The sequence below is a fragment of the Lipotes vexillifer genome, unplaced genomic scaffold, assembly GCF_000442215.2.
Source record: "Lipotes vexillifer unplaced genomic scaffold, Lipotes_vexillifer_v1.1 scaffold835, whole genome shotgun sequence".
NCBI lineage: Eukaryota > Metazoa > Chordata > Mammalia > Artiodactyla > Lipotidae > Lipotes > Lipotes vexillifer.
In genome coordinates, this window is record NW_006774135.1 from 398,882 (window position 1) to 418,621 (window position 19,740).

Sequence of the window (19,740 nt, forward strand, 5' to 3'; positions counted from 1 at the left end):
GAAGGCTCTGGCCTGGCCCCTGCAGAGACTGTCACGCCCCCAGGATGACCTGCGGTCTGTTCACAGGTCCTGCCTCTATGTACCTTCAGAGTCCACAGCACAGAGGTCACAGGTGACCCCTGACACGCAGCAAGGTCAGGGCAGCCGTAGCACACTAGGCACAGCTGCTGGACGCTGCCCAGCTCTGTACACCACCGTGCATCACACAGGGACCACGACAGGCCCCACACCTGTCAGTCTGGACCTGCCACAAGTCCCCGCCTGCCCGGGTGGGCTGCCAGAGGTGGGGTGTAGGAGACAGGCGCAAGCACCGGAAAACGAGACACCCAAACAGCCTGTGGTGGTTTTTACTGGAAACCAACACCCCGGGAGCCCCCCCCCCACCCCATCTCCTGGGAGCCCAGGAGCAGAAATAAAAGGTGAAAAGCCCCCCAGGTCCGTTTCTTTCTTCGGCCAAAAGCAGCCACTCAGGCAGGTGCGTGGTGGCACTGCGGTCTCTGCACAGATGAGGGTCGTAGCCAGCTGTGGGCTCCACACCCGAGGACATAGGGAAGACCCAGGGTGCACACAGTCCTGACAGCGGGGCCTCAGCTGGCCTGGGGCAGGCCCTTCTTGAGCAGAGATGTGAGGTAGCTTCCCAGCTCCTCGTCCTGCAGCCACAGGCAAGAGGGGCCATTGGTCCCGGTGATGCAGCCCAGGGTGACGCGGTGACCCCACCAGTCCCGCACCTTACCTGGTAGGTCCAGGAGACCAGCAGCACCTTGGTGCCTGGGTCCTCTGAGTGGGCAGCGGCCTGAATAAGGATGGACTCCACGGTCACGGAGCCGTCAGGAAGATGTTGCACGCAGTGGTCCTTGAGGACGCTGCGGGGAGGCACAGTGAGCCCCTGCCTGGCGCCCCCGCTGGCGCCCCGCCCCCCAGGTCCGGAAGGCGCGGCCGCAGCGTCTACCTCTTCAGGTGGCTGTACACGCGCACGGCTGTCTCCTGCTCTTTGCGTGTGTCGTGCAGGTGCACACGGCAGGTAAAGCGCAGCTGGTGCTCGGCCAGGCCCAGCTCCTTGAGGGCCTGCTCTGAGGACACGAGCCGGAAGTTCTGTGGGGCAAGGGCAGGTCAGGGGCGTCGGGGGCGGCCCCCACCGCCCCCAGTGATGGCTGGCACTCACACTGTCCTTCATGATCAGGGTGCCATGCAAGAGCCGGGGCTTCTTGGCGTCAGGGAGCAGCCCTGTGGGGCAGGGGCAGCGGTCAGAGCTGTCAGTGGGGCCACCTGCCCAGCAGCTGCCCCGCCCCCACTCAATGGGCCCTGCCGCTCACCCTGCGCCATCTCCCGCTTCAGCAGCCCCAGTGAGATGCCCACGGGGATGCTGGGGCTCGTGGGCAGCGTCACTGTCTCGCCGTTGGCTGGCATGTAGCAGCTGACCCCTGGGCCGGGGCGTGGAGAGAACCTTAGTCCAGACTGGCGGGCCCCGTCTGCACCGACCCAGCCCGCGTACCCTCCGTGTCACCCAGCCCGCCCTGGCCTGGGCTGCCTACGGAATTCCTGCTCGATCTTCTGCTTCAGAAACTCCATCTTCTTGGCCTCGCCGTGCACCAAGAGCACGTTCTCCGGCTCCGCCTGACCCACCAGCTGCATGATGCCCTTGGCGTCCGCGTGGGCGCTGAAGGACATGTACTCCACCTGCATCTTGACCTCCAGCTGCGGCATCACGGCAGGCAAGCCATCAGCACAGGTGGTGGCTCCCAGGGCCGCCCCAAGAGGGTCCACAGAGCTGGTGAGGGAGGGTGAGGACTCACCACCTGCCGCCCCTCCATCTCTAGCTTGCGCTGCCCGCTGAGGATCTTGTGGCCCACGGTGCCCTGCACGCAGTAGCCAGGCATGATGACCTGCGGGAGGGAGGGATGGACGAGCAGCTCCCCTGCACCTCCTGCCTCCTACCTCGGGGCTTCCTCCCGGGACATTCTCCCACCCGCCCCTCTGCCCACCTGAACCCAAACCCTTGGTGGAGGCCCCTCCCCCTTCCAGGGCCCACTGCAGACCCAGGCAGGCTCAGGGGTCTCAGCACAAGCCCGCCCAGGCCTGACCCCCACGATGGCTACTTGGGAAGCCGGGGGCTTTCTTGCCTGGTGCAGACAGGCCAAGACACAGCAAGAGTCTGAGCCTCGGTCAGACACTGGTGCCCAGAGCACCAAGCTGCCGCCTCCTCCTGACAGCGGCAGTGTCCCCCCAGCCAGGGGGAGCCCCTGCCCCTCAACCTCGCCAGCCCTCCAGGGAACTGGCCCCGGGGCCCAGACCCCTCACCATGTTCTTCTCGTTCCCTGCCCATTTCCTGAAGATCTGTAGGGACTGGCCAGCATGCAGCATCCCTGGTGTGGCAAACACGACCTTCGGGGCAGGTGTGGGACAGTCAGGGCATCAGATGCCCCCCGGCCCTCAGCCTTCTGACCGCTGGTCTCCCCGGCCCAGTGGAACCCCGCCCCCAGCCGGCACTGGGCCGCACCATGGGACCCGGGCTGTCGGCAAATGCCCGATCGAAGGCCTTGATGTGCTTGAACTCAAACATGTTCCTCTGCACGAAGGTCTTGCGGATCTTCTGGTTGGTCCAGGGGATGAAGAGCTTGTAGTAGTGGTTGGCCTTCTCCGTCAGGCCCGTGGAGAAGTAGATGGGGGCCTTCAGGCCCACGCGCTCCCTGTGGAGGGCGGGGCTGCGGGGGCTGCAGGGGCAGGGCTGGCCTGCAGCCCCCAGGTGCCCTCAGCCTGGGTTGGGTCCAGTGCCAGGACGGCCGTTCCCCGCCCCCCCTCACCCCACGGCCAGCAGGGCCGGGCCTCCAGAAACCGTTGTGGCCACACCTACCAGAAGGTCTCGAGCAGGATGCAGAGCTCCTGAGCGCGGCCCAGCGCAAACACGGGGATCAGCACCTGCGGGTGGGGTGGGGTGGGGTGGGGTGGGGGTGGGAGGCCAGCTCGGGAGGAACCCCTGGCCGCACCGCCTGGCCACCGAGCCCACAGCTGTGCACAGAGGCCGACAGTTGCTCCTGTGGCCACCTTCTCAGGAGACCAGCCCTGCCAGCAGTTCTGATGGCCGGAGGCCCCATGCAGACTGCCGGCAACCCCGCACATTCTGTCCCAGCACAGCCTGTCACAAAGTGACCATGGTGGACACTCTGGCCAGCCCTTCATTGGGATCTGAGTCACGAGGAGTAGGTGAGCCCCCACTAAAGGGTCTTCGAGGGGAATTTGTCTTCCCAGTGCTGAGCAAACCTTCCTCTTTCTGTGCCCAGAACACAGCACCCCTGCCCGACCACATGCCGGGTCAGCCGAAAGACCCGTGTAGCATGGCCAGAGGCACACAGCCAGCCCCGCCTGGGGCACCCGCCGCCCACCAGCTACCTTCCCGCCACGCTCCACGGTCTCATGGACCTTCTTTAGGAAGTCTCGCTCCCGGCAGCGCTTAGAGTCTCGGATGGTGGTGGCGTACGTGGATTCTGTGATCAGCAGGTTGGGGCGGCATTTGTCAATCCAGGCAGCTCTAGAACACAGGTGGGTGTGGCCAGAGGTGGACAGGCCACACAGTGGCAAGGCTGTACACAGCCATGGCCCTCCTGGACCCTCTAGCAGGCAGCCTGCCTCCTCTGCACAGGCCCAGGCCATCGAATGACACAGGCAGCACTTGAGGGGACAGGAGAACATCCAGGGACAATGACACGCAGACTGCTCAGGAACCCGGCACACCCCTCAGGGTCCCTGTCCCCCGGGGGGACCCACCCAATAGGATGAAACAAACGTACTGGCCTACTTACCCCAAATGCCGGTCTGGGGTCATGTTATAATCCCCCTAGCAAAGAATGTGGCAATGAAGAGGGTGCCTCCTTCCTCTGCCCGGCCAGCCAGCCCTTCCTGTGCCCCAAGTGCTTCCACTGACCGTGTAGACCACAGACTCTGAGCCCACTTTAATCTGGAACATGGCCGCCCCCAGCACGTGGCCCGCATAGTAAGCCTTGATTTCCAGCTCATCGTCCACCTACAGAGAAGAGGGCTGACCTCAGGTCTGCTGGCTGTGCTGGGCAGAGGGCAGAGGGGCAGGGAGGTGGAGCCTGGGGCAGTGGTGGGCGCAAGTTTATGACATCATTCTAGCCTTTCATCATCCCTGTTTTTTCATACACGACATCCACTTCTCAATCGAAGGCAGACACAAGGGCTTCCCTGGTGGCGCAGTGGTTGAGAGTCCGCCTGCCGATGCAGGGGACACTGGTTCGTGCCCCGGTCTGGGAGGATCCCACATGCCGCGGAGCGGCTGGGCCTGTGAGCCATGGCTGCTGAGCCTGTGCCTCCGGACCCTGTGCTCCGCAACGGGAGAGGCCACAACAGTGAGAGGCCCACGTACCGCAAAAAAAAAAAAAAAAAAAAAAAAAAAAACCAGACACAGGAGATGAGACAATACGGACAGAAAGAAGAGGAACAACAGTCCAGAGAAGCAGGTTGAGGGTTCCTGGAGTTTTCAGACACAGGCTTTAAAAGGATTGTGATTAAAATATTCAGAGAGAGAAAGAATTAAGAATGTTGGCAAAAAACTAGGAACTACTAAAAACAGTGGAAATTGTAAAACCAGGAACTATAATAACCCAAGTTAAGGATTCAAAAGAACCATACTATCCCAGGCAATCTACATATTCAATGTAATCCTTATCAAAATACCAGTGGCATTTTTCACAAAACTGAAACAAATAATTTTAAAATTTCTGTGGAAACACAAAAGACGCCAAATAGCCACAAGAATCCTAACAAAAAACAGAACTGAAGGAATCACACTCCCTGACTTTATACTACAAAGCTACAGTCATCAAAATTGCATGGTAAAGAACATCGGAGCTGGAGCAATCAGGCTTCCTAACTTCAGAGTATACTACAAAGCTATAGGAATCAAAATAATATGGTACTGGCACAAAAACAGAAATATAGATCAATGGAACAGGACAGAAAGCCCAGGAATAAACCCATGCACCTATGGTCAATTAATCTATGACAAAAGAGGCAAGAATACACAATGGAGAAAAGACAGTCTCTTCAATAAATAGTGCTGGGAAAACTAGACAGCTACATGTAAAAGAATGAAATTAGAACATTCTCTAACGCCATACACGAAAATAAACTCAAAATGGATTAAAGACCTAAATATAAGACCAAATACTATAAAACTAGAAGAAAACGTAGGCAGAACACTCTGACATAAATAGCAACAGGTATTTTTTTTGGATCTGCCTCCTACAGTAATGGAAATAAAAACAAAAAAATAGAACCTAATTAAATTAAAAGCTTTTACACAGGGACTTCCCTGGTGGCACAGTGGTTAAGACTCCGCACTCCCAACGCAGGGGAACCGGGTTCGATCCCTGGTCAGGGAACTAGATCCCTCACACGTGCCTCAACTAAGAGTTCACACGCCACAACTAAGGAGCTGGCGAGCTGCAACTAAGGAGCCCACCTGCCACAACTAAGACCCGGCACAACCAAGTAAATAAATTAATTAGTTAATTAATTTAAAGAAAAAGGATTCTCTGTTATTAAAAAAAAAAAAAAAAAACTTTTACACAGCAAAGGAAACCATAAACAAAACGACAGCCTACAGAATATGATAAAACATCTGCATATGATGCAACCAAAAGGGTATTAATCTCCAAAATATACAAACAGCTCATGCAGCGCAATATCAAAAAAAACCAACCACCCAGTCAAAAAATGGAAGGAAGATCTAAACAGACATACAGATGGCCAAGAGGCACATGAAAAGATGCTCAACACCACTAATTAATACAGAAATGCAGGGACTTCCCTGATGGCACAGTGGTTAAGAATCCAAGCTCCCAATGCAGGGGGCCTGGGTTCGATCCCTGATCAGGGAACTAGACCCCACATGCATGCTGCAACTAACAGTTTGCATGCCACAACTAAGGAGCCCGCTGGCCACAACTAAGGAGCACACTGCTGCAACTAAGGAGCAGGCGAGCCACATCTAAGAAGCCCACTGGCCACAACTAAGACCAGGTACAACCAAATAAATAAATAAATAAAATATATATTTTTTAAAACACAGAAATGCAAATCAATACTACAATGAGGGGGGCTTCTCTGGTGGCTCAGTGGTTAAGAATCTGCCTGCCAATGCAGGGTACATGGGTTCGAGCCCTGGTCCGGGAAGATCTCACATGCCGTGGGGCAACTAAGCCCATGCGCCACAACTACTGGGCCTGCGCTCTAGAGCCTGTGAGCCACAACTACTGAGCCCACGTGCCACAACTACTGAAACCCGTGCGCCTAGAGCCCGTGCTCCACAACGAGAAGCCATGGTAATGAAAGGCCTGTGCACCTCAACGAAAAGTAGCCCCCGCTCGCCACAAGTAGAGAAAACCCGTGCGCAGCAATGAAAACCCAAAGCAGCCAAAAATAAAATAAGTAAATAAATTTTAAAAAATTAAAAATAAAAACAGTGAGGTACCACCTCACACTGGTCAAAACGGTCATCTACAAATAATAAACGCTGGAGAGGATGTGGAGAAAAGGGAACCGTCCTACACTGTTGGTGGGAATGTAAAATGGTGCAGCCACTATGGAGAACAACATGGAGATTCCTCAAAAAACTAAAAATAGAGTTGCCATATAATTCTGCAACCCTACTCCTGGGCACACATCCGGAGAAAACCATTATTCGAAAAGATAAATAGACCCCCAACATTCACTGCAGTGCTATTTACGATAGCCAAGATATGGAAGCAACCTAAATGCCCATCAACAAATGAATGGATAAAGAAGATGTGGTACAAGGACTTCCCTGGTGGTCCAGTGGTTAAGGATCCACCTGCCAATGCAGGGGACATGTGTTCGATCCCTGGTCCAGGAAGATCCCACATGTCGCGGAGCAACTTAAGCCCATGCGCCACAACTACTGAGCCTGCGAGCCACAGCTACTGAGCCCACGTGCCTAGAGCCTGTGCTCCGTAACAAGAGAAGCCCCCACAATGAGAAGCCCACGCACCGCACTGAAGAGTAGCCCCACTCACCACAACTTGTTGCATGGAGCAACAAAGACCCAGCGCAGCCGGGGCGGAAGAGGGAGAAAAAGGGACTTCCCTGGCGGTCCAGTGATTAAGACTTTACCTTCCAGTGCAGGGGGTGCGGGTTCGATCCCTGGTCGGGGAGCTAAGATCCCACATGCCTCGTGGCTAAAGAACCAAAAACCATAAAAAACAGAAGCAATATTGTAACAAATTCAATAAAGACTTTAAAAACGGTCCACGTCAAAAGAAAAAATCTTAAAAAAAAAAAAAGAAGCTGTGGTACACATATACAATGGAATACTACTCAGCCATTAAAAAAAATGAAATCTTGCCATTTACAGCAACATGGATGGACTTGCAGAGTATTATGCTAAGTGAAATAAGTCAGACAGAAAGACAAATACTGTATGACATCACTTATATGTGAAATCTAAAAAATACAACAAACTAGTAAATGTAACAAAAAGGAAACAGGATCACAGACGTAGAGGACAAACTACAAGTGGTGAGAAGGAAGAGACGAAAGGCAAGACAGGTGGGGGATTAAGAGGCACAAGCTATTACACACAAAATAAGCTACGAGGATATACTGTACTACAGGGAATATAGCCAATATTTTATAGTAACTATAAATGGAGCATAACCTTTGAAACCTGTGAATCACTATGTTGTCCACCTATAACGTATAATATTATAAATCAACTATGTATCAACTAAAAAAAATTCAACAGACAAATTTAACAACCACTTACATTTAACCAAAAAGAGAATTAACGAACTAAAATGTCTAGTAGAGGCTATCCAGCGTGACGCACAGAAAAATAAACGGAGGATGAAGGCTCTGGAGAAGCAAGACCTACATTCGGCCTGGAGAGAGCAATGGGCAGACCCAGAGGCCTCAAACCTGAGCAGGCGCAACAGGACGGGAACAGGTGGGGCCAGCATAGCACCCCGCCAAAGTCCACAGGAAAGGACATAATCCCACAAGCAGCCAAAGAAAAGATTCTCTTCCAAACAGCAGATGGGAAGACACATTCAAAATACTGATAGTAAACGCTGCCCCAGAATTCCGAACCTAAGAGGAAAAGTCTTCAACATTTGCAGACAAATAAAATTTGAGAGCATTCATCACCAGCAGACCCACAATGGTGTTCTTCATCCCAGATACAAAGTGAAGAACACAGGCAATAGAGGGGAACAGTGGGAAAGGCAAACAGAGACGGCGCCCGGCCAATCTGACTTTACCAGCATCAGCGGTGAGGTCCCGGGGGTCTCGCACGCTGAGGGAATTAAAATACATGGAAACGAGAGCCAGTGAGTCAGGGGAGGAGTAAATGCATTTGAGGTGCTCTGAGGCTCTTGCACTGTCCAGGAAAGAGGCAAAAGTTCCAAGTACCTTAGAGCTGTGTTGTCATAGATGCGTTTTGTAATCTCTACCACTACAAAAATTATAAAACAATATTTAATTATTTACCAAATAAGGGGAGAAATAGAGTTTTTTAAAGTCAATCCAGAAAAAGGCAATAAAGGAAATAAAGCATAGAACAGGCAGAAGCAAATGGTAGGAGGATACAGCTAAATCCCAAACTATTACCCGTACAGTCCACACCCTCCACCTACAGGACCGGTTATCAGGCTGGATTAAACCCAAACTACTTAAAACATGATGCAGCAAGAACGTACAAAGATGGGAAAGGACGCCCCGTACAAACGCTGACTAAAGGTGGGGGAGGGGGGCGGTGGCCCGTGCACCGGAAGGTGGGCTCACAGGTAAGAGCCTGGGGGAGAAGTGCGCTGCTTCACCTTGACGAAAGGTCCAGCCAGGGTAAGGTGACCCCAAACGCTAGACGCGTGGCAACAAGCAAAACCCAGACCGTGGGGAGCAGCAGACGACTCCGCGAGCCACAGGGTAAATTTCTCCACGTCTGATGTCACCTTCCTGCCACCGGGCCACAGCCCACACTCCGGTCGGCGTCCCGCCCAGCCTGCCCCGCCGCCCCAGCCCCGGCGCGCTCAGGAGGCACAGGTGCCCTCTCCCGCCCCTTCAGAGCGCTCACGCAGAGCCGGGGAGCAGCAGAGGCCCTGCACCCGCCTCCAGGCAGCTCCCCGCCGGCAGCAGCGGGTGGGGCCCGACCTGCACCGTCTGGTGGAGGTGGACGGCCACCACCTTCTTCATACAGTCCTTGATCATCTGGGACGTGAAGAAGCGGGCCTCGCCCTTCTTGTCCACGGCGATCTTGCGGTAGTCCTCCAGCAGGATGGGGCAGATGGCCTGCGTGGGCTGCGTCATGTAGATGGGCCCGTCGTAGCCCACCATCTCGCTGAAATAGGGGAGCGCCCCGCAGTGGTCCAGGTGGAAGTGGCTGGGGAAGCAACATGGGTCTGCCTGGAGGGCCCTCCGCACGTCCCCACGGGGGCTACCGTCCCCCCTCCCTGGCTCGCCGAGGGCCACAGAGCAAGAGGGAGCGAAGGGGCCGGAGCGCAGTCGCCCTAGGGCTCAGCGCCCGAGCGTCTAGCAGTGCCGCCAACAAGCAGCCACTCTGGGGTCAGCCTCACGCTCCAGGAAGGAACAAGGAGGGGCTCAGGGGGATGTGTATCAGGAGTCGCCACTTGGGTGGGTGGGTGGGTGGGCGGGTCCTGGGGAAGGCGCCCACCTGATGATCACGCAGTCCAGGAAGTCAGTCAGGCGGCCGCTGCGGGTGATGTAAGAAAAGTCGGGGAAGCGCCTCTGTGGGGGGAGGGGAAGCGTCAGGATGCCACCAGGGCTCAGGAGACAGTGGGGCAGCTAGGGCTGCAGGCACAGCCCCCGGGGTTCAGGGTGCAGCTGCGCCTGACCCCCACATCCCCACCCGGCAGGCCCACCGAGACCGCCAACTGCTCAGAGCCTCGGAGCGTGCAGGAAGGGAGTCAGCTGCCCAGCTGGTACCTGAGCCGGGAGCCCCGATCTGGTACAGAGCGGCCCCGCGCAGGTGCCCCACCTTGCCCCCTCTGTGGGTCAGAGCCTGAGACGCCGAGGCCCGGGCCCACTGTTGGTGATGCCAAAGAGCAGGCTGGGTGGCGGCCGCCCACCCGAGGGACTCACGTCGTCGCTGAAGCCCATGTGCATCCCGCAGTCCAGCATGACGTTCTTGCCCGCGATGGAGACCAGGATGCAGCTTCGGCCTACGTCCTGGCCAGCCCCTGAATGGGAGGATGGGTGAGAGGTGCTACCACGCTCCTCTCCCCCAAACTGCCCCTGCGAGGATGGCCCCAGCCCCAAGGCCAAGGCCCAGCCGCCTGCTCCAGACCCCTAAAGGACCCTCTGGGCCCCTGGCCCTGCAGAACCCTCTGTGGCTGCTGTGTGGACAAGGTGTGAGGTGAGAAGCATTGCCACTTCTGCACATGGGCAAGGGAAACGCACAGGGAGGGGACAAAGCACCAAGGCCACCTTGGACCCTTCCCCATGATGCCTCCAGCCTCGGACCCTGCCACTCAAGCAGTGGCCCACAGGCTTGAGGCCAGGAGCTGAGTAAGGGGTGCTGGACTGTGGTCCCAGCACTCAAGAGAGGCAAGCCAGGGCTCCTTGGGGCCTCACCACCCCTCCCAAGACCTTAGCTGTGGCCACATCTGAGCTGTGACCACCAGGCACCTCCTGGTGGTGCCACTGCAGAGGGACACTGTGTGGCTTTAGCCCAGCCACGGGGAAACATGGCCCTAGCTGTCCAGCAATGACCAACTAGAGTGGCCACAGTACAGACGCCCCACCGCTGGGCCCCCTCAGGTACCCCCAGCCCAGACCATAACCCGAATCTCATCCACAGTCCTGACCTCCAAGCCCTGCCCAGATGCTCCAGGCCCAACGGGGCATATCCCGGCCACCTCATACGGCCATCTGTCACCTCCTCTAGGGTCTGGGGGCCCAGAAGGAAAGGGACACAGCCTCACAAGGCCCGATGACAGCAAATGACCTAGTTTTCATCTTGGATCCTACAAGCCTCCCTCTGCAAGGAAACTTGTGAACCTTCTGTTAGCACCACACACACCAGGGTGACCAGGCCACCGCCCAAAGTGGGCCGCGGCTGGTCCTCAAGAAGCTCCAGTCACCTGTGACAACGGCAGGTGAGAGCAGCCACGAGCTTCACCTGTGTGCCTCAGGCAGTGGCCTCGAAGTCTCTCCCAGGCCTGCTCCCCCCACCAGGATGTGAGCTCCCTGAGGGCAGGGTCTCAGCCTGCTTCCTACTGCACCTCCAGCCCCAAGCCATGCCCCGCTCAGAGGCACTGCAGGTACGTGTGGGAGGGAGAAGGGCCGCCCCCCTTCACAGACGAGGATGTGAAGTCCCAGAAGTCACAGGATCCGCCCACGGCACGTGGCTCCTAAGCATGGGACCAGGGACAGCTTTCTAGACTCCGGAGCTCAGCTCTAAGGCACTGGCCGCCTGCTCCCAATAGGAACACCCACAACAATCCCAGGGAGCGAACTGGGCAGGCGAAGTGGGGACAGAGCCTGGGACACACAGGAGGGTGGGAAGAAAACAAGGAGACACGTGGCTGCAGCGAGTTTAGGTTCCAGGTGTGGTGTGTGTGTGTGTGTGTCCGAGAACACGGACAATAATCACCTAGACAAACTTGCATTTGGGGAGATCAGCGCCTCAGGGAAAAGTAAGGCAGGGAAGGGCACACAAACTTCCAGCCCTGCCTGAGAAGGCGAATTCCGAGCAGGGTGGAGAGGAACAGCTGGGATGAGAGGGGCAGCTGTGCAAAGGTCCTGTGGTGGGAGAGACCAAGGGGGTCATGAGGCAGAAACTGGCAAAGGCAGATGGTGACGCAGAAGTAGCTGTGCTCTGGCGGTGCTGTGGCTGAGTGACCTTGGGGCACAGCCAGGAGCAGATCTGGGGTAAAAGGAGCAGTAAGGAGATAGGATCATTCGAGAATGAGCGGTGACAGAGCAACTAAGCCCGCGCGCCACAACTACTGAGCCCGTGCGCCACAACTACTGAGCCCGTGCGCCACAACTACTGAGCCTGCGCTCTAGGGCCCGTGCACCACAACTACTGGGCCCGTGCGCCACAACTACTGAGCCTGCACTCTGGAGCCCGTGAGCCACAACTACTGAGCCCATGTGCCACAACTACTGAAGCCCGCATGCCTAGAGCCCGTGCTCTGCGACAAGAGAAGCCACCACAATGAAAAGCCCGTGCACTGCAACCAAGAGTAGACCCCGCTCGCCACAACTAGAAAAAGCCCGTGCCCATCAATGAAGACCCAACGCAGCCAAATAAACAATAAATAAATATATAAATCTTAAAAAAAAAAAAAAAGGATGAGCGGTGAGAAAGGGGTCACCTGGGAAAGGGTCAGGCTGGAAGGAGGATCCTGCAAAGGCCCCTGGAGAAGAACCAGGCGCGGGGAGAGCGTAGGGGCTGAAGCAGCCAGAGGGGACCCGGAGCCAACAGCTAGGAGAGGCCGTGGGGGTGACGGCACCTTTGGTGGGGTAGGAGGTGCGCTGTGACCCAGCAGGCCAGGGTCAGGAGTGTTCACTGCAGCTGTCAACAGCTCAGTGTCCACGCTGGGGGCTGGGTGGGCTATATTGAGGAGAGCTCACCACAAAAGAAAGCATGTGGAGCTGCGGGGGACATCCCTAGGAGAAGATGCTTCCAACACACGGCCAGGGCAGGGGGCAGGTTCCCGAAAAGCCCCTGGCACGTGTGCACGGAGACCCCAGCTGTTTCTGATTCTGAGTGATCTCTCCTCCTCCGCACTGTTCTGTACTGCTTGAGCCTTTAAACTGTGCACTTACATCTTTTGCAAAAAGAAAAGTTTTGGGGGGTTTTTTGTTTTGTTTTTTAACACTGCGGCGGTCAAGTAAAACAAGGGCTGACTTGGGGTGGACCGCAGACGGGTAAACGGAGGCTGCAGGGAAGCGGGACGCGAGACAGATGGAGGAGGTGGAAGGGCAGGAAGTGGCGAGGATGCAGAAGCAGAAGAAAGGCGCCCTAAGCAACGGTGCCGGGCAGGGGGCCGCGCGGCGAGGACGACACGTCCCGGGGTCCCCGGCCCTCCAAGCCTCCCACCGGCCTTTTCGGGCGCTCCTCCCGCGCCGCGCCGCACTCACCCAGGGGCGTGACCCTGATCTCGGGCATCCTGTCGGGCGCGCTCAGCGAGCCGGCGGGACCACTACTGCCTCACGAAACCCGGGCGCTTGCGTCCCGGAAGCCGCCATGCGCGTCCGACTCGCGGCGACGCACTGCGCAAGCGCAACCCCAAAGGCGCCAGCTTCCGGCGCCCCCGACGGAAACGAGGGCCCGCGCATCGGACCTTCTGATTGGGCGACCCGGGCGGTGGGTCAGTGGCCGGGGGCGGGGCCGCGGCCTCCACTGCGGCTCGGCTGCGCGGCGCAGGTGAGAGGCGGCGGTGCAGGTGAGCCGGACGTGGTGGGGTCGAGCTGGCGCTGCGGAAACCCACCGCAACCGAGCCGGGCGTGGGAGAGGGCGGCCGACGACCCGGCTCCCGCGCTGCCCCGGACCCCGGGCCCCTGACCCATCCCTGGGCCTCAGCTGGAGCAGGACCCACCCGAGCCCCGGATCCCACCTCGGCGCCACCCGGAGCCCCCTTAGCAGGCGAGACTGGGGCTGGGGTGCCGGAGGGTTGCCCCCTTTTTCCTGGGGTCCTTCAGCTTGCTGTCAGCCACAGGGCTCCGGTGCTCAGGCCGGCCTCAGGACGAGCGCTGACCTTGACCGTGGACTGCCCCTGGGGGAGCCTTGGCGGTGCCCTGCATCACCTTCCCAGAGCTGGCAGGCTGCCCGCCCCCGGCCGCGCCGCCCCTGCCCTTCCTGTTTTTTCCAAGCTCTGAAAGGCTGCTGGCACCTCCTGTTGGCTGCTGGCTCGGGTTCTGGGCAGGAAGGCCAGGCCCACAGGATGTCTGGTGACCAGGAAGGTAGCCCTGAGGGCCTCAGAGGCCATCTGCTTGGTGGACAGAGAAGACTGAGGGCCTGAGAGAGGGGAGGGGTGTTCTGGAAACCTCCGGAGTGTTATCTTCCTGAGTCCAGGCCCGGCTGTCCTCCACACCTGAAGACAGGGTGAGCTCACCTCTGGGCACTCCACCCAGTGCCAGGCATGCGGCCAAGCCGTGGGGCCTGCAGAGCCTCATTAGCACCTACTGGGCCCCATCAGATGCTCCCAGCAGCCTGGGTGGTGGGCAGGGGAGGGTGTGCGGGCCCATTTTCCCCAAAGATGTAGGACAGGATCTTAGAACAGTTCATGATTTGCCCGCAGAGTGGAAGGCAGACCCTGCCCAGGCACACAAGTGTGCTCTCCTGGCTGAGCTTTCACCACACCTCGGGCGACCGGGCTCCCACAGTGCTCCCAGCACCAAAAGCATAGGAACCCCCATACCCAAAGGGGTCAGAGCTTGTCCTGGACATGAGGTGAGACACAGCTCTGTCCCCAGGGCCTGTCAGAGCCACACCGCAGTGCAGGCCCCAGGCACCCAGGGAGGCAGGGGCTGAGGTGCCCAGCGACACCCACTAACGCTTGGGCACTAGGATGTTTGTGGAGTGACTATATGAATGCCAGCAGGCCTCTGGCCTGGGGCACTTCTGGACTCCCTGGGGCTGGGGGAGGGCCTGTGGCTGTCTTCAGAGCGTGAGAAAACCTGTGTGTGCTCTAGCTGCCGTTCTGTGTGGGACGGGTACAGTTACAGTAGGAGTGAGAAGACTGCTGTCTGTCCATCTGTCGGCAAATGCTGACCCCGCAGCCTCTGCTCTGTGTGTTGCCATGCAGCTTCAAGTAAGGAAGGGCGTGGCCCTCCAGCCTCAGCCCGCAGTCTGTGTCTCCACGGTGCTTATCCTTTTACCTACTGTGTTGAACTTCCTGTCTTTGTTATGATCACACACACACACACACACACACACACACACACACACACACTTGCTGGTCTCACTAACAGGGATGGGCGCCTGGCTCTGGGTGGGGACTCACCAAATACCTCTCCAATTAGTAGGAACAGACACACACTCGAGAGAGACAGACTATAAATAAGCAAGGAAACCTGAGCAGAGATGCCTCCTGCAAGTGAGAAGTGGCAGTGGTTTGACAAGCCTGAGTGTCAGGGGGGCCGTGCTAAGAGCCGGGCCAGGCCCGTGTGTCTGCGAGTGTGTGACCTGAGCAGAGCAAGGTGGGCTCCTGGGGAGGAGGGGCTGGCCTGGGGATGGGGGTTACTGTGGGCTTTCACTGGGGAGCAGCAGTAGCCCAGCTGTTTCTTTCCAGCTGCCCCTGCCCTCCCTCCTCGAAACAATGACCCAAGGAGGGAGCCTCCTCACCAGGAGACAACCCACAGCCTGACTCCTGGTGTGTTTCAGCTCCTGTTGAAATGGATGACTTGGAGTCAGAGTTTAATCTGAAGGTTGTCCTGCTCAGTTTCAAGCAGTGTCTCAACGAGAAGGAAGAGGTGCTGCTGGGCCACTACCTTGCCAGCTGGAGGGGGCTGGTTAGGTGCGTGCGAGGGCCTTTCCTGGCCACGCGCCCCACTTGCGCCACCCGCGTCCCGCCGGCACCTGTAGGCACCTGCCGGCCCGGTGCTGGTCGGCTGTCCTCACTCGCGGCCCAGAAGGTGGGGGGTGCTCTCGCCCCGCACCCCCAGCTGAGCGCCCGCCTCCCTCGCGCAGGTTCCTGAACAGCCTGGGCACCATCTTCTCGTTCATCTCCAAGGACGTGGTGGCGAAGCTGCAGATCATGGAGCAGCTGTGCGGCGGCCCCCAGCAGGAGCACTACAGCACCCTGCAGGCCATGGTGGCCTACGAGGTGGGCAGCCAGCTGGTGGACCTGGAGAGGCGCTCCCGCCACCCCGACTCGGGCTGCCGGACGGTGCTGCGGCTGCACCGCGCCCTGCACTGGCTGCAGCTCTTCCTGGAGGGCATCCGCACCAGCCCTGAGGACGCGCGCACCGCCGCGCTCTGCACTGACTCTTACAATGCCTCGCTGGCCGCCTACCACCCTTGGATCATCCGCCGCGCCGTCACCGTGGCCTTCTGTGCACTGCCCACACGCAAGGTCTTCCTGGAGACCATGAACGTGGGGTCCCCCGAGCAGGCTGTGGAGATGCTGGGCGAGGCCCTGCCCTTCATCGAACGCGTCTATGACATCTCCCAGAGGCTCTACGCCGAGCACGCCCTGCTGGACCTACCCTAGGGGCTGGCGGGCCCAGGTGGGGTGGGCTTCCCCTAATCCAGAGCTGGGTGGGGGCAGCCGGGACCCATCAGTCCCACCGTGGAACTTTCTGGGTCCCCCGGTGAGCTGAGCTTGTCGGGAGCCATTTAGAGCCTCCAGCCGCTGCAGACAGGCTTCACGGAGAAGGCAGATGCTGGCCGTCTGCTCCACGCCCGGCCTCTCCTTTGCCTGGGCCTCTCATCTTTACCCTCAGCTAAGTTACACTCATGTCCAGTCAGGCCTCTCCCGGCTGGATGAAGTGCAGGAAGCAGTCAGTGGGGGTCAGGATTAGTGTTCATGGAAAAGCTGCCCCTGCCTGGGGGTCAAGTCTGTGAGCTACGGGGAGTCGTGGGGCGCAGGACACAGTGTCTGCCCAGCTGGGCTGCCTTGGGCCCCTCTGTAACGGCTGGCTGTCCCCAGGACAGGGAGAGAGTCCTGGGCAGGGGTCAGCACTGCAGGCTTTCCCCCCGCCCCTCGCCTCCTCAGCCAGGGGCCCACGTGTCCTCGGCAGTGGCAGCAGGACCTGAAGCCCCGAGGGAAGGACTCCCCTGCTGCCACCACCCTGCACACGTGTCAGTGGCCGCCTGTGGCCTAGAGTCTGCACAGCACAGCCCGAGAGCCCCCGGGATCCCAGGACTCCTCTGGGCCAGTGCTGGCTTCTCCCTCCCCAGCATCCAGCGAGATGCTGTGCTCCCTCTTCCCTGCCCCTTACTGCTCCACCCCCGTGGAGCTCAGGAGACCCAGGATGATATAGCACAAGGGAGGGGACCGCGACCGCTTTGCTTCAGTGACAGGCTGGCAGGTGGCCACACCCATCCCGGCCATCACCCAGTGCTTGGGGTCCTGGCCCCACCCACTGCCTCTTCACTGTGAGGCCAGGACCTCAGGTGCCAAGGGGACATTATTCACCGTGCAGCAAATGTACATAAGTGCAAGCTTTCAGGTACGCTTAGAAGCTGTAATACGGGTGATGGCTTTTCCAAAATAAATAAACTACACTTAGCAGAACTACTGTTCTCCAGGACGGGGGTGTTGGGTGTGCCAGGTACCTGCTGCCAGGCAGTCAGGGCCGTGTCAACCACAGGGATGTGAGGTATGCCCCGGCCAGTGCTGGGTTCCTGCCCGTCTCTGTGCATGCTTTAGCCCTGCCAAGCCCCATCTGTTGCCAAGGTCCACATTATCCCCACTTTAGAGGCGAGAAAACTGAGTCACAGGATCACCTAAGTGGCTGAGTTGGAAACGCAGGTCTGAGGCCAGCCACTCACCGTGTAGAGAGAAGGAAATTTGCCTGGACTGCAGCCAGTGGAGGGGGGCTGCTCATGCCATGGCAGTGGCCTGGACAGAAGGAGGATGCCTGTCAGGGAGGGTCCTCTCAGACGCTGCCCAAAGGCTAGAACTGAATAGCAGTGCCCAACACAAGCCACCTCCAAGTCCCCACACCCAGCGGGGACCAGAGCCTGGTGTGCCTGCAAAGGCCAGTGACTGGGGGAACAGCCTGGGGTTCCCCGGGGCCAGACGGTGAGGGCTGCACGTGTGCATGCAATGGTGCAGGTGCAGGCCCTGCGCATGCGTGTAGCGTGTGTGCTATGCCATGTGTGCGTGCCCCACAGGGCAGTGGAGACAGGCAAGGACTGGATTCCTAGACCACATCCCATAAATGTCTGCCCGGCCCCACCACCATGCCCCAGGGCCGTCGCTAGCCTCCCCCAGCTCCTCTGGGTGCCTGCGGCCTGGTGTCAGTGAGGCCCCCAGCCCCAGACTGGGGGAGACGGGTCCTCAGGCACCCAGAGGCTAAGCAGGAGCTGCTGGCCTGGCCCCCAGACCCCCGGCACACCCTGGGGCTGACCTGGCTGCAGCAGCCCGCTTAGTTACAGCATTTCCTCCCTCGCTTGCCTGCCGCTCCTCGGGCCCAGCTGTGAGCCCGGCCCGCGCAGGCAGGGCCCAGGCCAGTGTGAGCACGGCCAGCCACGGGGCCCCGCAGCTTCTAGGCCTTAGACCCTCAAGGTGCACTGTCCCCAGGCAGGCCGAGAGCCCACGGCCTCCCCCTCGGGACCCTCCCCACCCTAGCCACGGGGTGGAAGCCGGGCCATCAGGCCATCCACTGTCCTCCTGGCTGGCCTGCAGGGCTGTGGGACACACCCCCCCAGGCTGCCCCTGGGCCTGCCGAGGGAGCCGCCCCTGCAGTCCCCCGCCCCGACTGCCGACAGTGCCTCCCCAGGGCTGGAGGGAGTGTTTCTGTGCCCACTCCCTGGGGCATTGGCACCTCCAAGCCTGTCTCACAGACAGCCGGAGAATCCAGGCCCCTCTGGCAGACGGGTACAGGGTGACCCCTCTCCAGGAATAGGTGGGTGCCAGGGGCTTGGGCACAGGCAGGTAGCAAGGTCACAGTCAGCGGCTGGCTGCCCAAAGCCTGCCTGCCCAGGTCACTGTCAGCCAGAGAGCCTAGTGGTGGCATCAGGATGAGTCCAATGTGAGCACACCTGTGGGGCCCAGGAGATGGAGGACGTCTCCAGGACCCCGAGCTGGCAGGTGAGGACAGGCAAGCGCTTTGCTAAACAAACCCTCCGCCCCTCCCCACCCTGACTCCCCATATCTGGGACCCCCGGTCAGTCTGCCCGCTTGCTGTCCCTGCTGGAAGCCGCCACCTGCCATGCCGGGCCTGGCTCTCCTGGGCCTCGCGGCTGTCCTGGGCGTCAGGGCAGGGGCCCCACTGTGCCTGTCCCGGCAGCTCAGCCGGCCAGGGGACTATGTGCTGGGGGGCTCTGCCCCCCTGGGCTCAGCTGAGGGTGCTCTCGTCTCCTGGGCTGCTCTGGGCGCTGGCCACGACGATGGCCGTGCAGGAGATCAACAGCGGGTTCACCCTGATCCCCGGGGCTGCACCTGGGTCACAACCTCTCCGACACGTGCTGGGAGCCCGCGGTCGCCGTGAAGCCCAGCTTGGTGTTCACGGCCAAGACCGGCAGCTGCAGCGTCGCCGCCTACTGCGGTTATGTGCAGCAGCAGCCCCACGTGCTGGCCGTCATCGGGCGCCCCTCCCCCGAGGTCGCCGTGGCCACCAGCTCCTTCCTCATGCCGCGCGTGCGCCCCCCCAGCCCGCGTCCCCCCCTCCTGCCCGCCTCGGGAGCCCCTGCGTCGGGAGCTGCCTTGGGCCCGCAGGTCGGCTACGGCGCCAGCACGGACCGGCTGAGCAGCCGCAAGACGTTCCCGTCCTTCCTCCGCACGGTGCCCAGCGACCGCGTGCCGGTGGAGGCCGTGGTGGAGCGGCTGTGGGAGCTGCACTGGAACTGGGTGGCCGCCGTGGGCAGCGACGACGAGTACAGCTGGCAGGGCCTGTGCCTCTGCTCCGGCCTGGCCGACGCCAAGGGCACTTGCATCGCGCGCGAGGACCGGGTGCCGCTGCCCAGAGCCGGCAGCCCCGCGGCTGGGCTCCGTGCAAGGCCTGCCACGCCGGGTGAACCAGAGCAGCGTGCGGGTGGTGAGGTGCTCTCCTCTGCCTGCGCTGCGCGCA

At 59.5% G+C, this 19,740-nt stretch overlaps 4 protein-coding genes across 4 annotated transcripts in view; 3 read left to right on the plus strand and 1 right to left on the minus strand.

Moving 5' to 3' along the window:
- PUSL1 (pseudouridine synthase like 1) overlaps positions 1-48 on the plus strand; it is a 3,542-nt gene extending 3,494 nt beyond the window's left edge. The window contains 1 exon segment of the mRNA XM_007472196.1: positions 5-48. Within this exon segment, the coding sequence (XP_007472258.1) occupies positions 5-48 (44 nt within the window).
- Positions 49-333: 285 nt separating this feature from the next.
- On the minus strand, positions 334-13,271 carry INTS11 (integrator complex subunit 11). Its single transcript, XM_007448916.1, has 17 exons — positions 13,141-13,271; positions 10,132-10,229; positions 9,704-9,777; positions 9,184-9,412; positions 3,920-4,018; positions 3,798-3,832; positions 3,388-3,526; positions 2,852-2,916; positions 2,498-2,687; positions 2,299-2,382; positions 1,794-1,883; positions 1,533-1,695; positions 1,314-1,421; positions 1,163-1,224; positions 950-1,092; positions 734-863; positions 334-650 (listed from the first exon to the last, which is right to left on the minus strand). The coding sequence occupies exons 1-17, from the start codon at positions 13,166-13,168 to the stop codon at positions 588-590; spliced, it is 1,800 nt and encodes a 599-aa protein (XP_007448978.1). The 5' UTR covers positions 13,169-13,271; the 3' UTR covers positions 334-587.
- A 2,125-nt stretch (positions 13,272-15,396) lies between these two features.
- Positions 15,397-16,214, plus strand: CPTP (ceramide-1-phosphate transfer protein). The gene is made up of 2 exons (XM_007448915.1): positions 15,397-15,518; positions 15,692-16,214. Exons 1-2 carry the CDS (start codon positions 15,397-15,399, stop codon positions 16,212-16,214), a joined length of 645 nt encoding a protein of 214 aa, XP_007448977.1.
- Positions 16,215-18,882: 2,668 nt separating this feature from the next.
- LOC103078517 (taste receptor type 1 member 3) overlaps positions 18,883-19,740 on the plus strand; it is a 3,582-nt gene continuing 2,724 nt past the window's right edge. Inside the window, 5 exon segments of the mRNA XM_082930834.1 lie at positions 18,883-19,021; positions 19,023-19,099; positions 19,101-19,310; positions 19,389-19,646; positions 19,648-19,714. Coding sequence (XP_082786960.1) covers positions 18,883-19,021; positions 19,023-19,099; positions 19,101-19,310; positions 19,389-19,646; positions 19,648-19,714 — 751 coding nt within the window.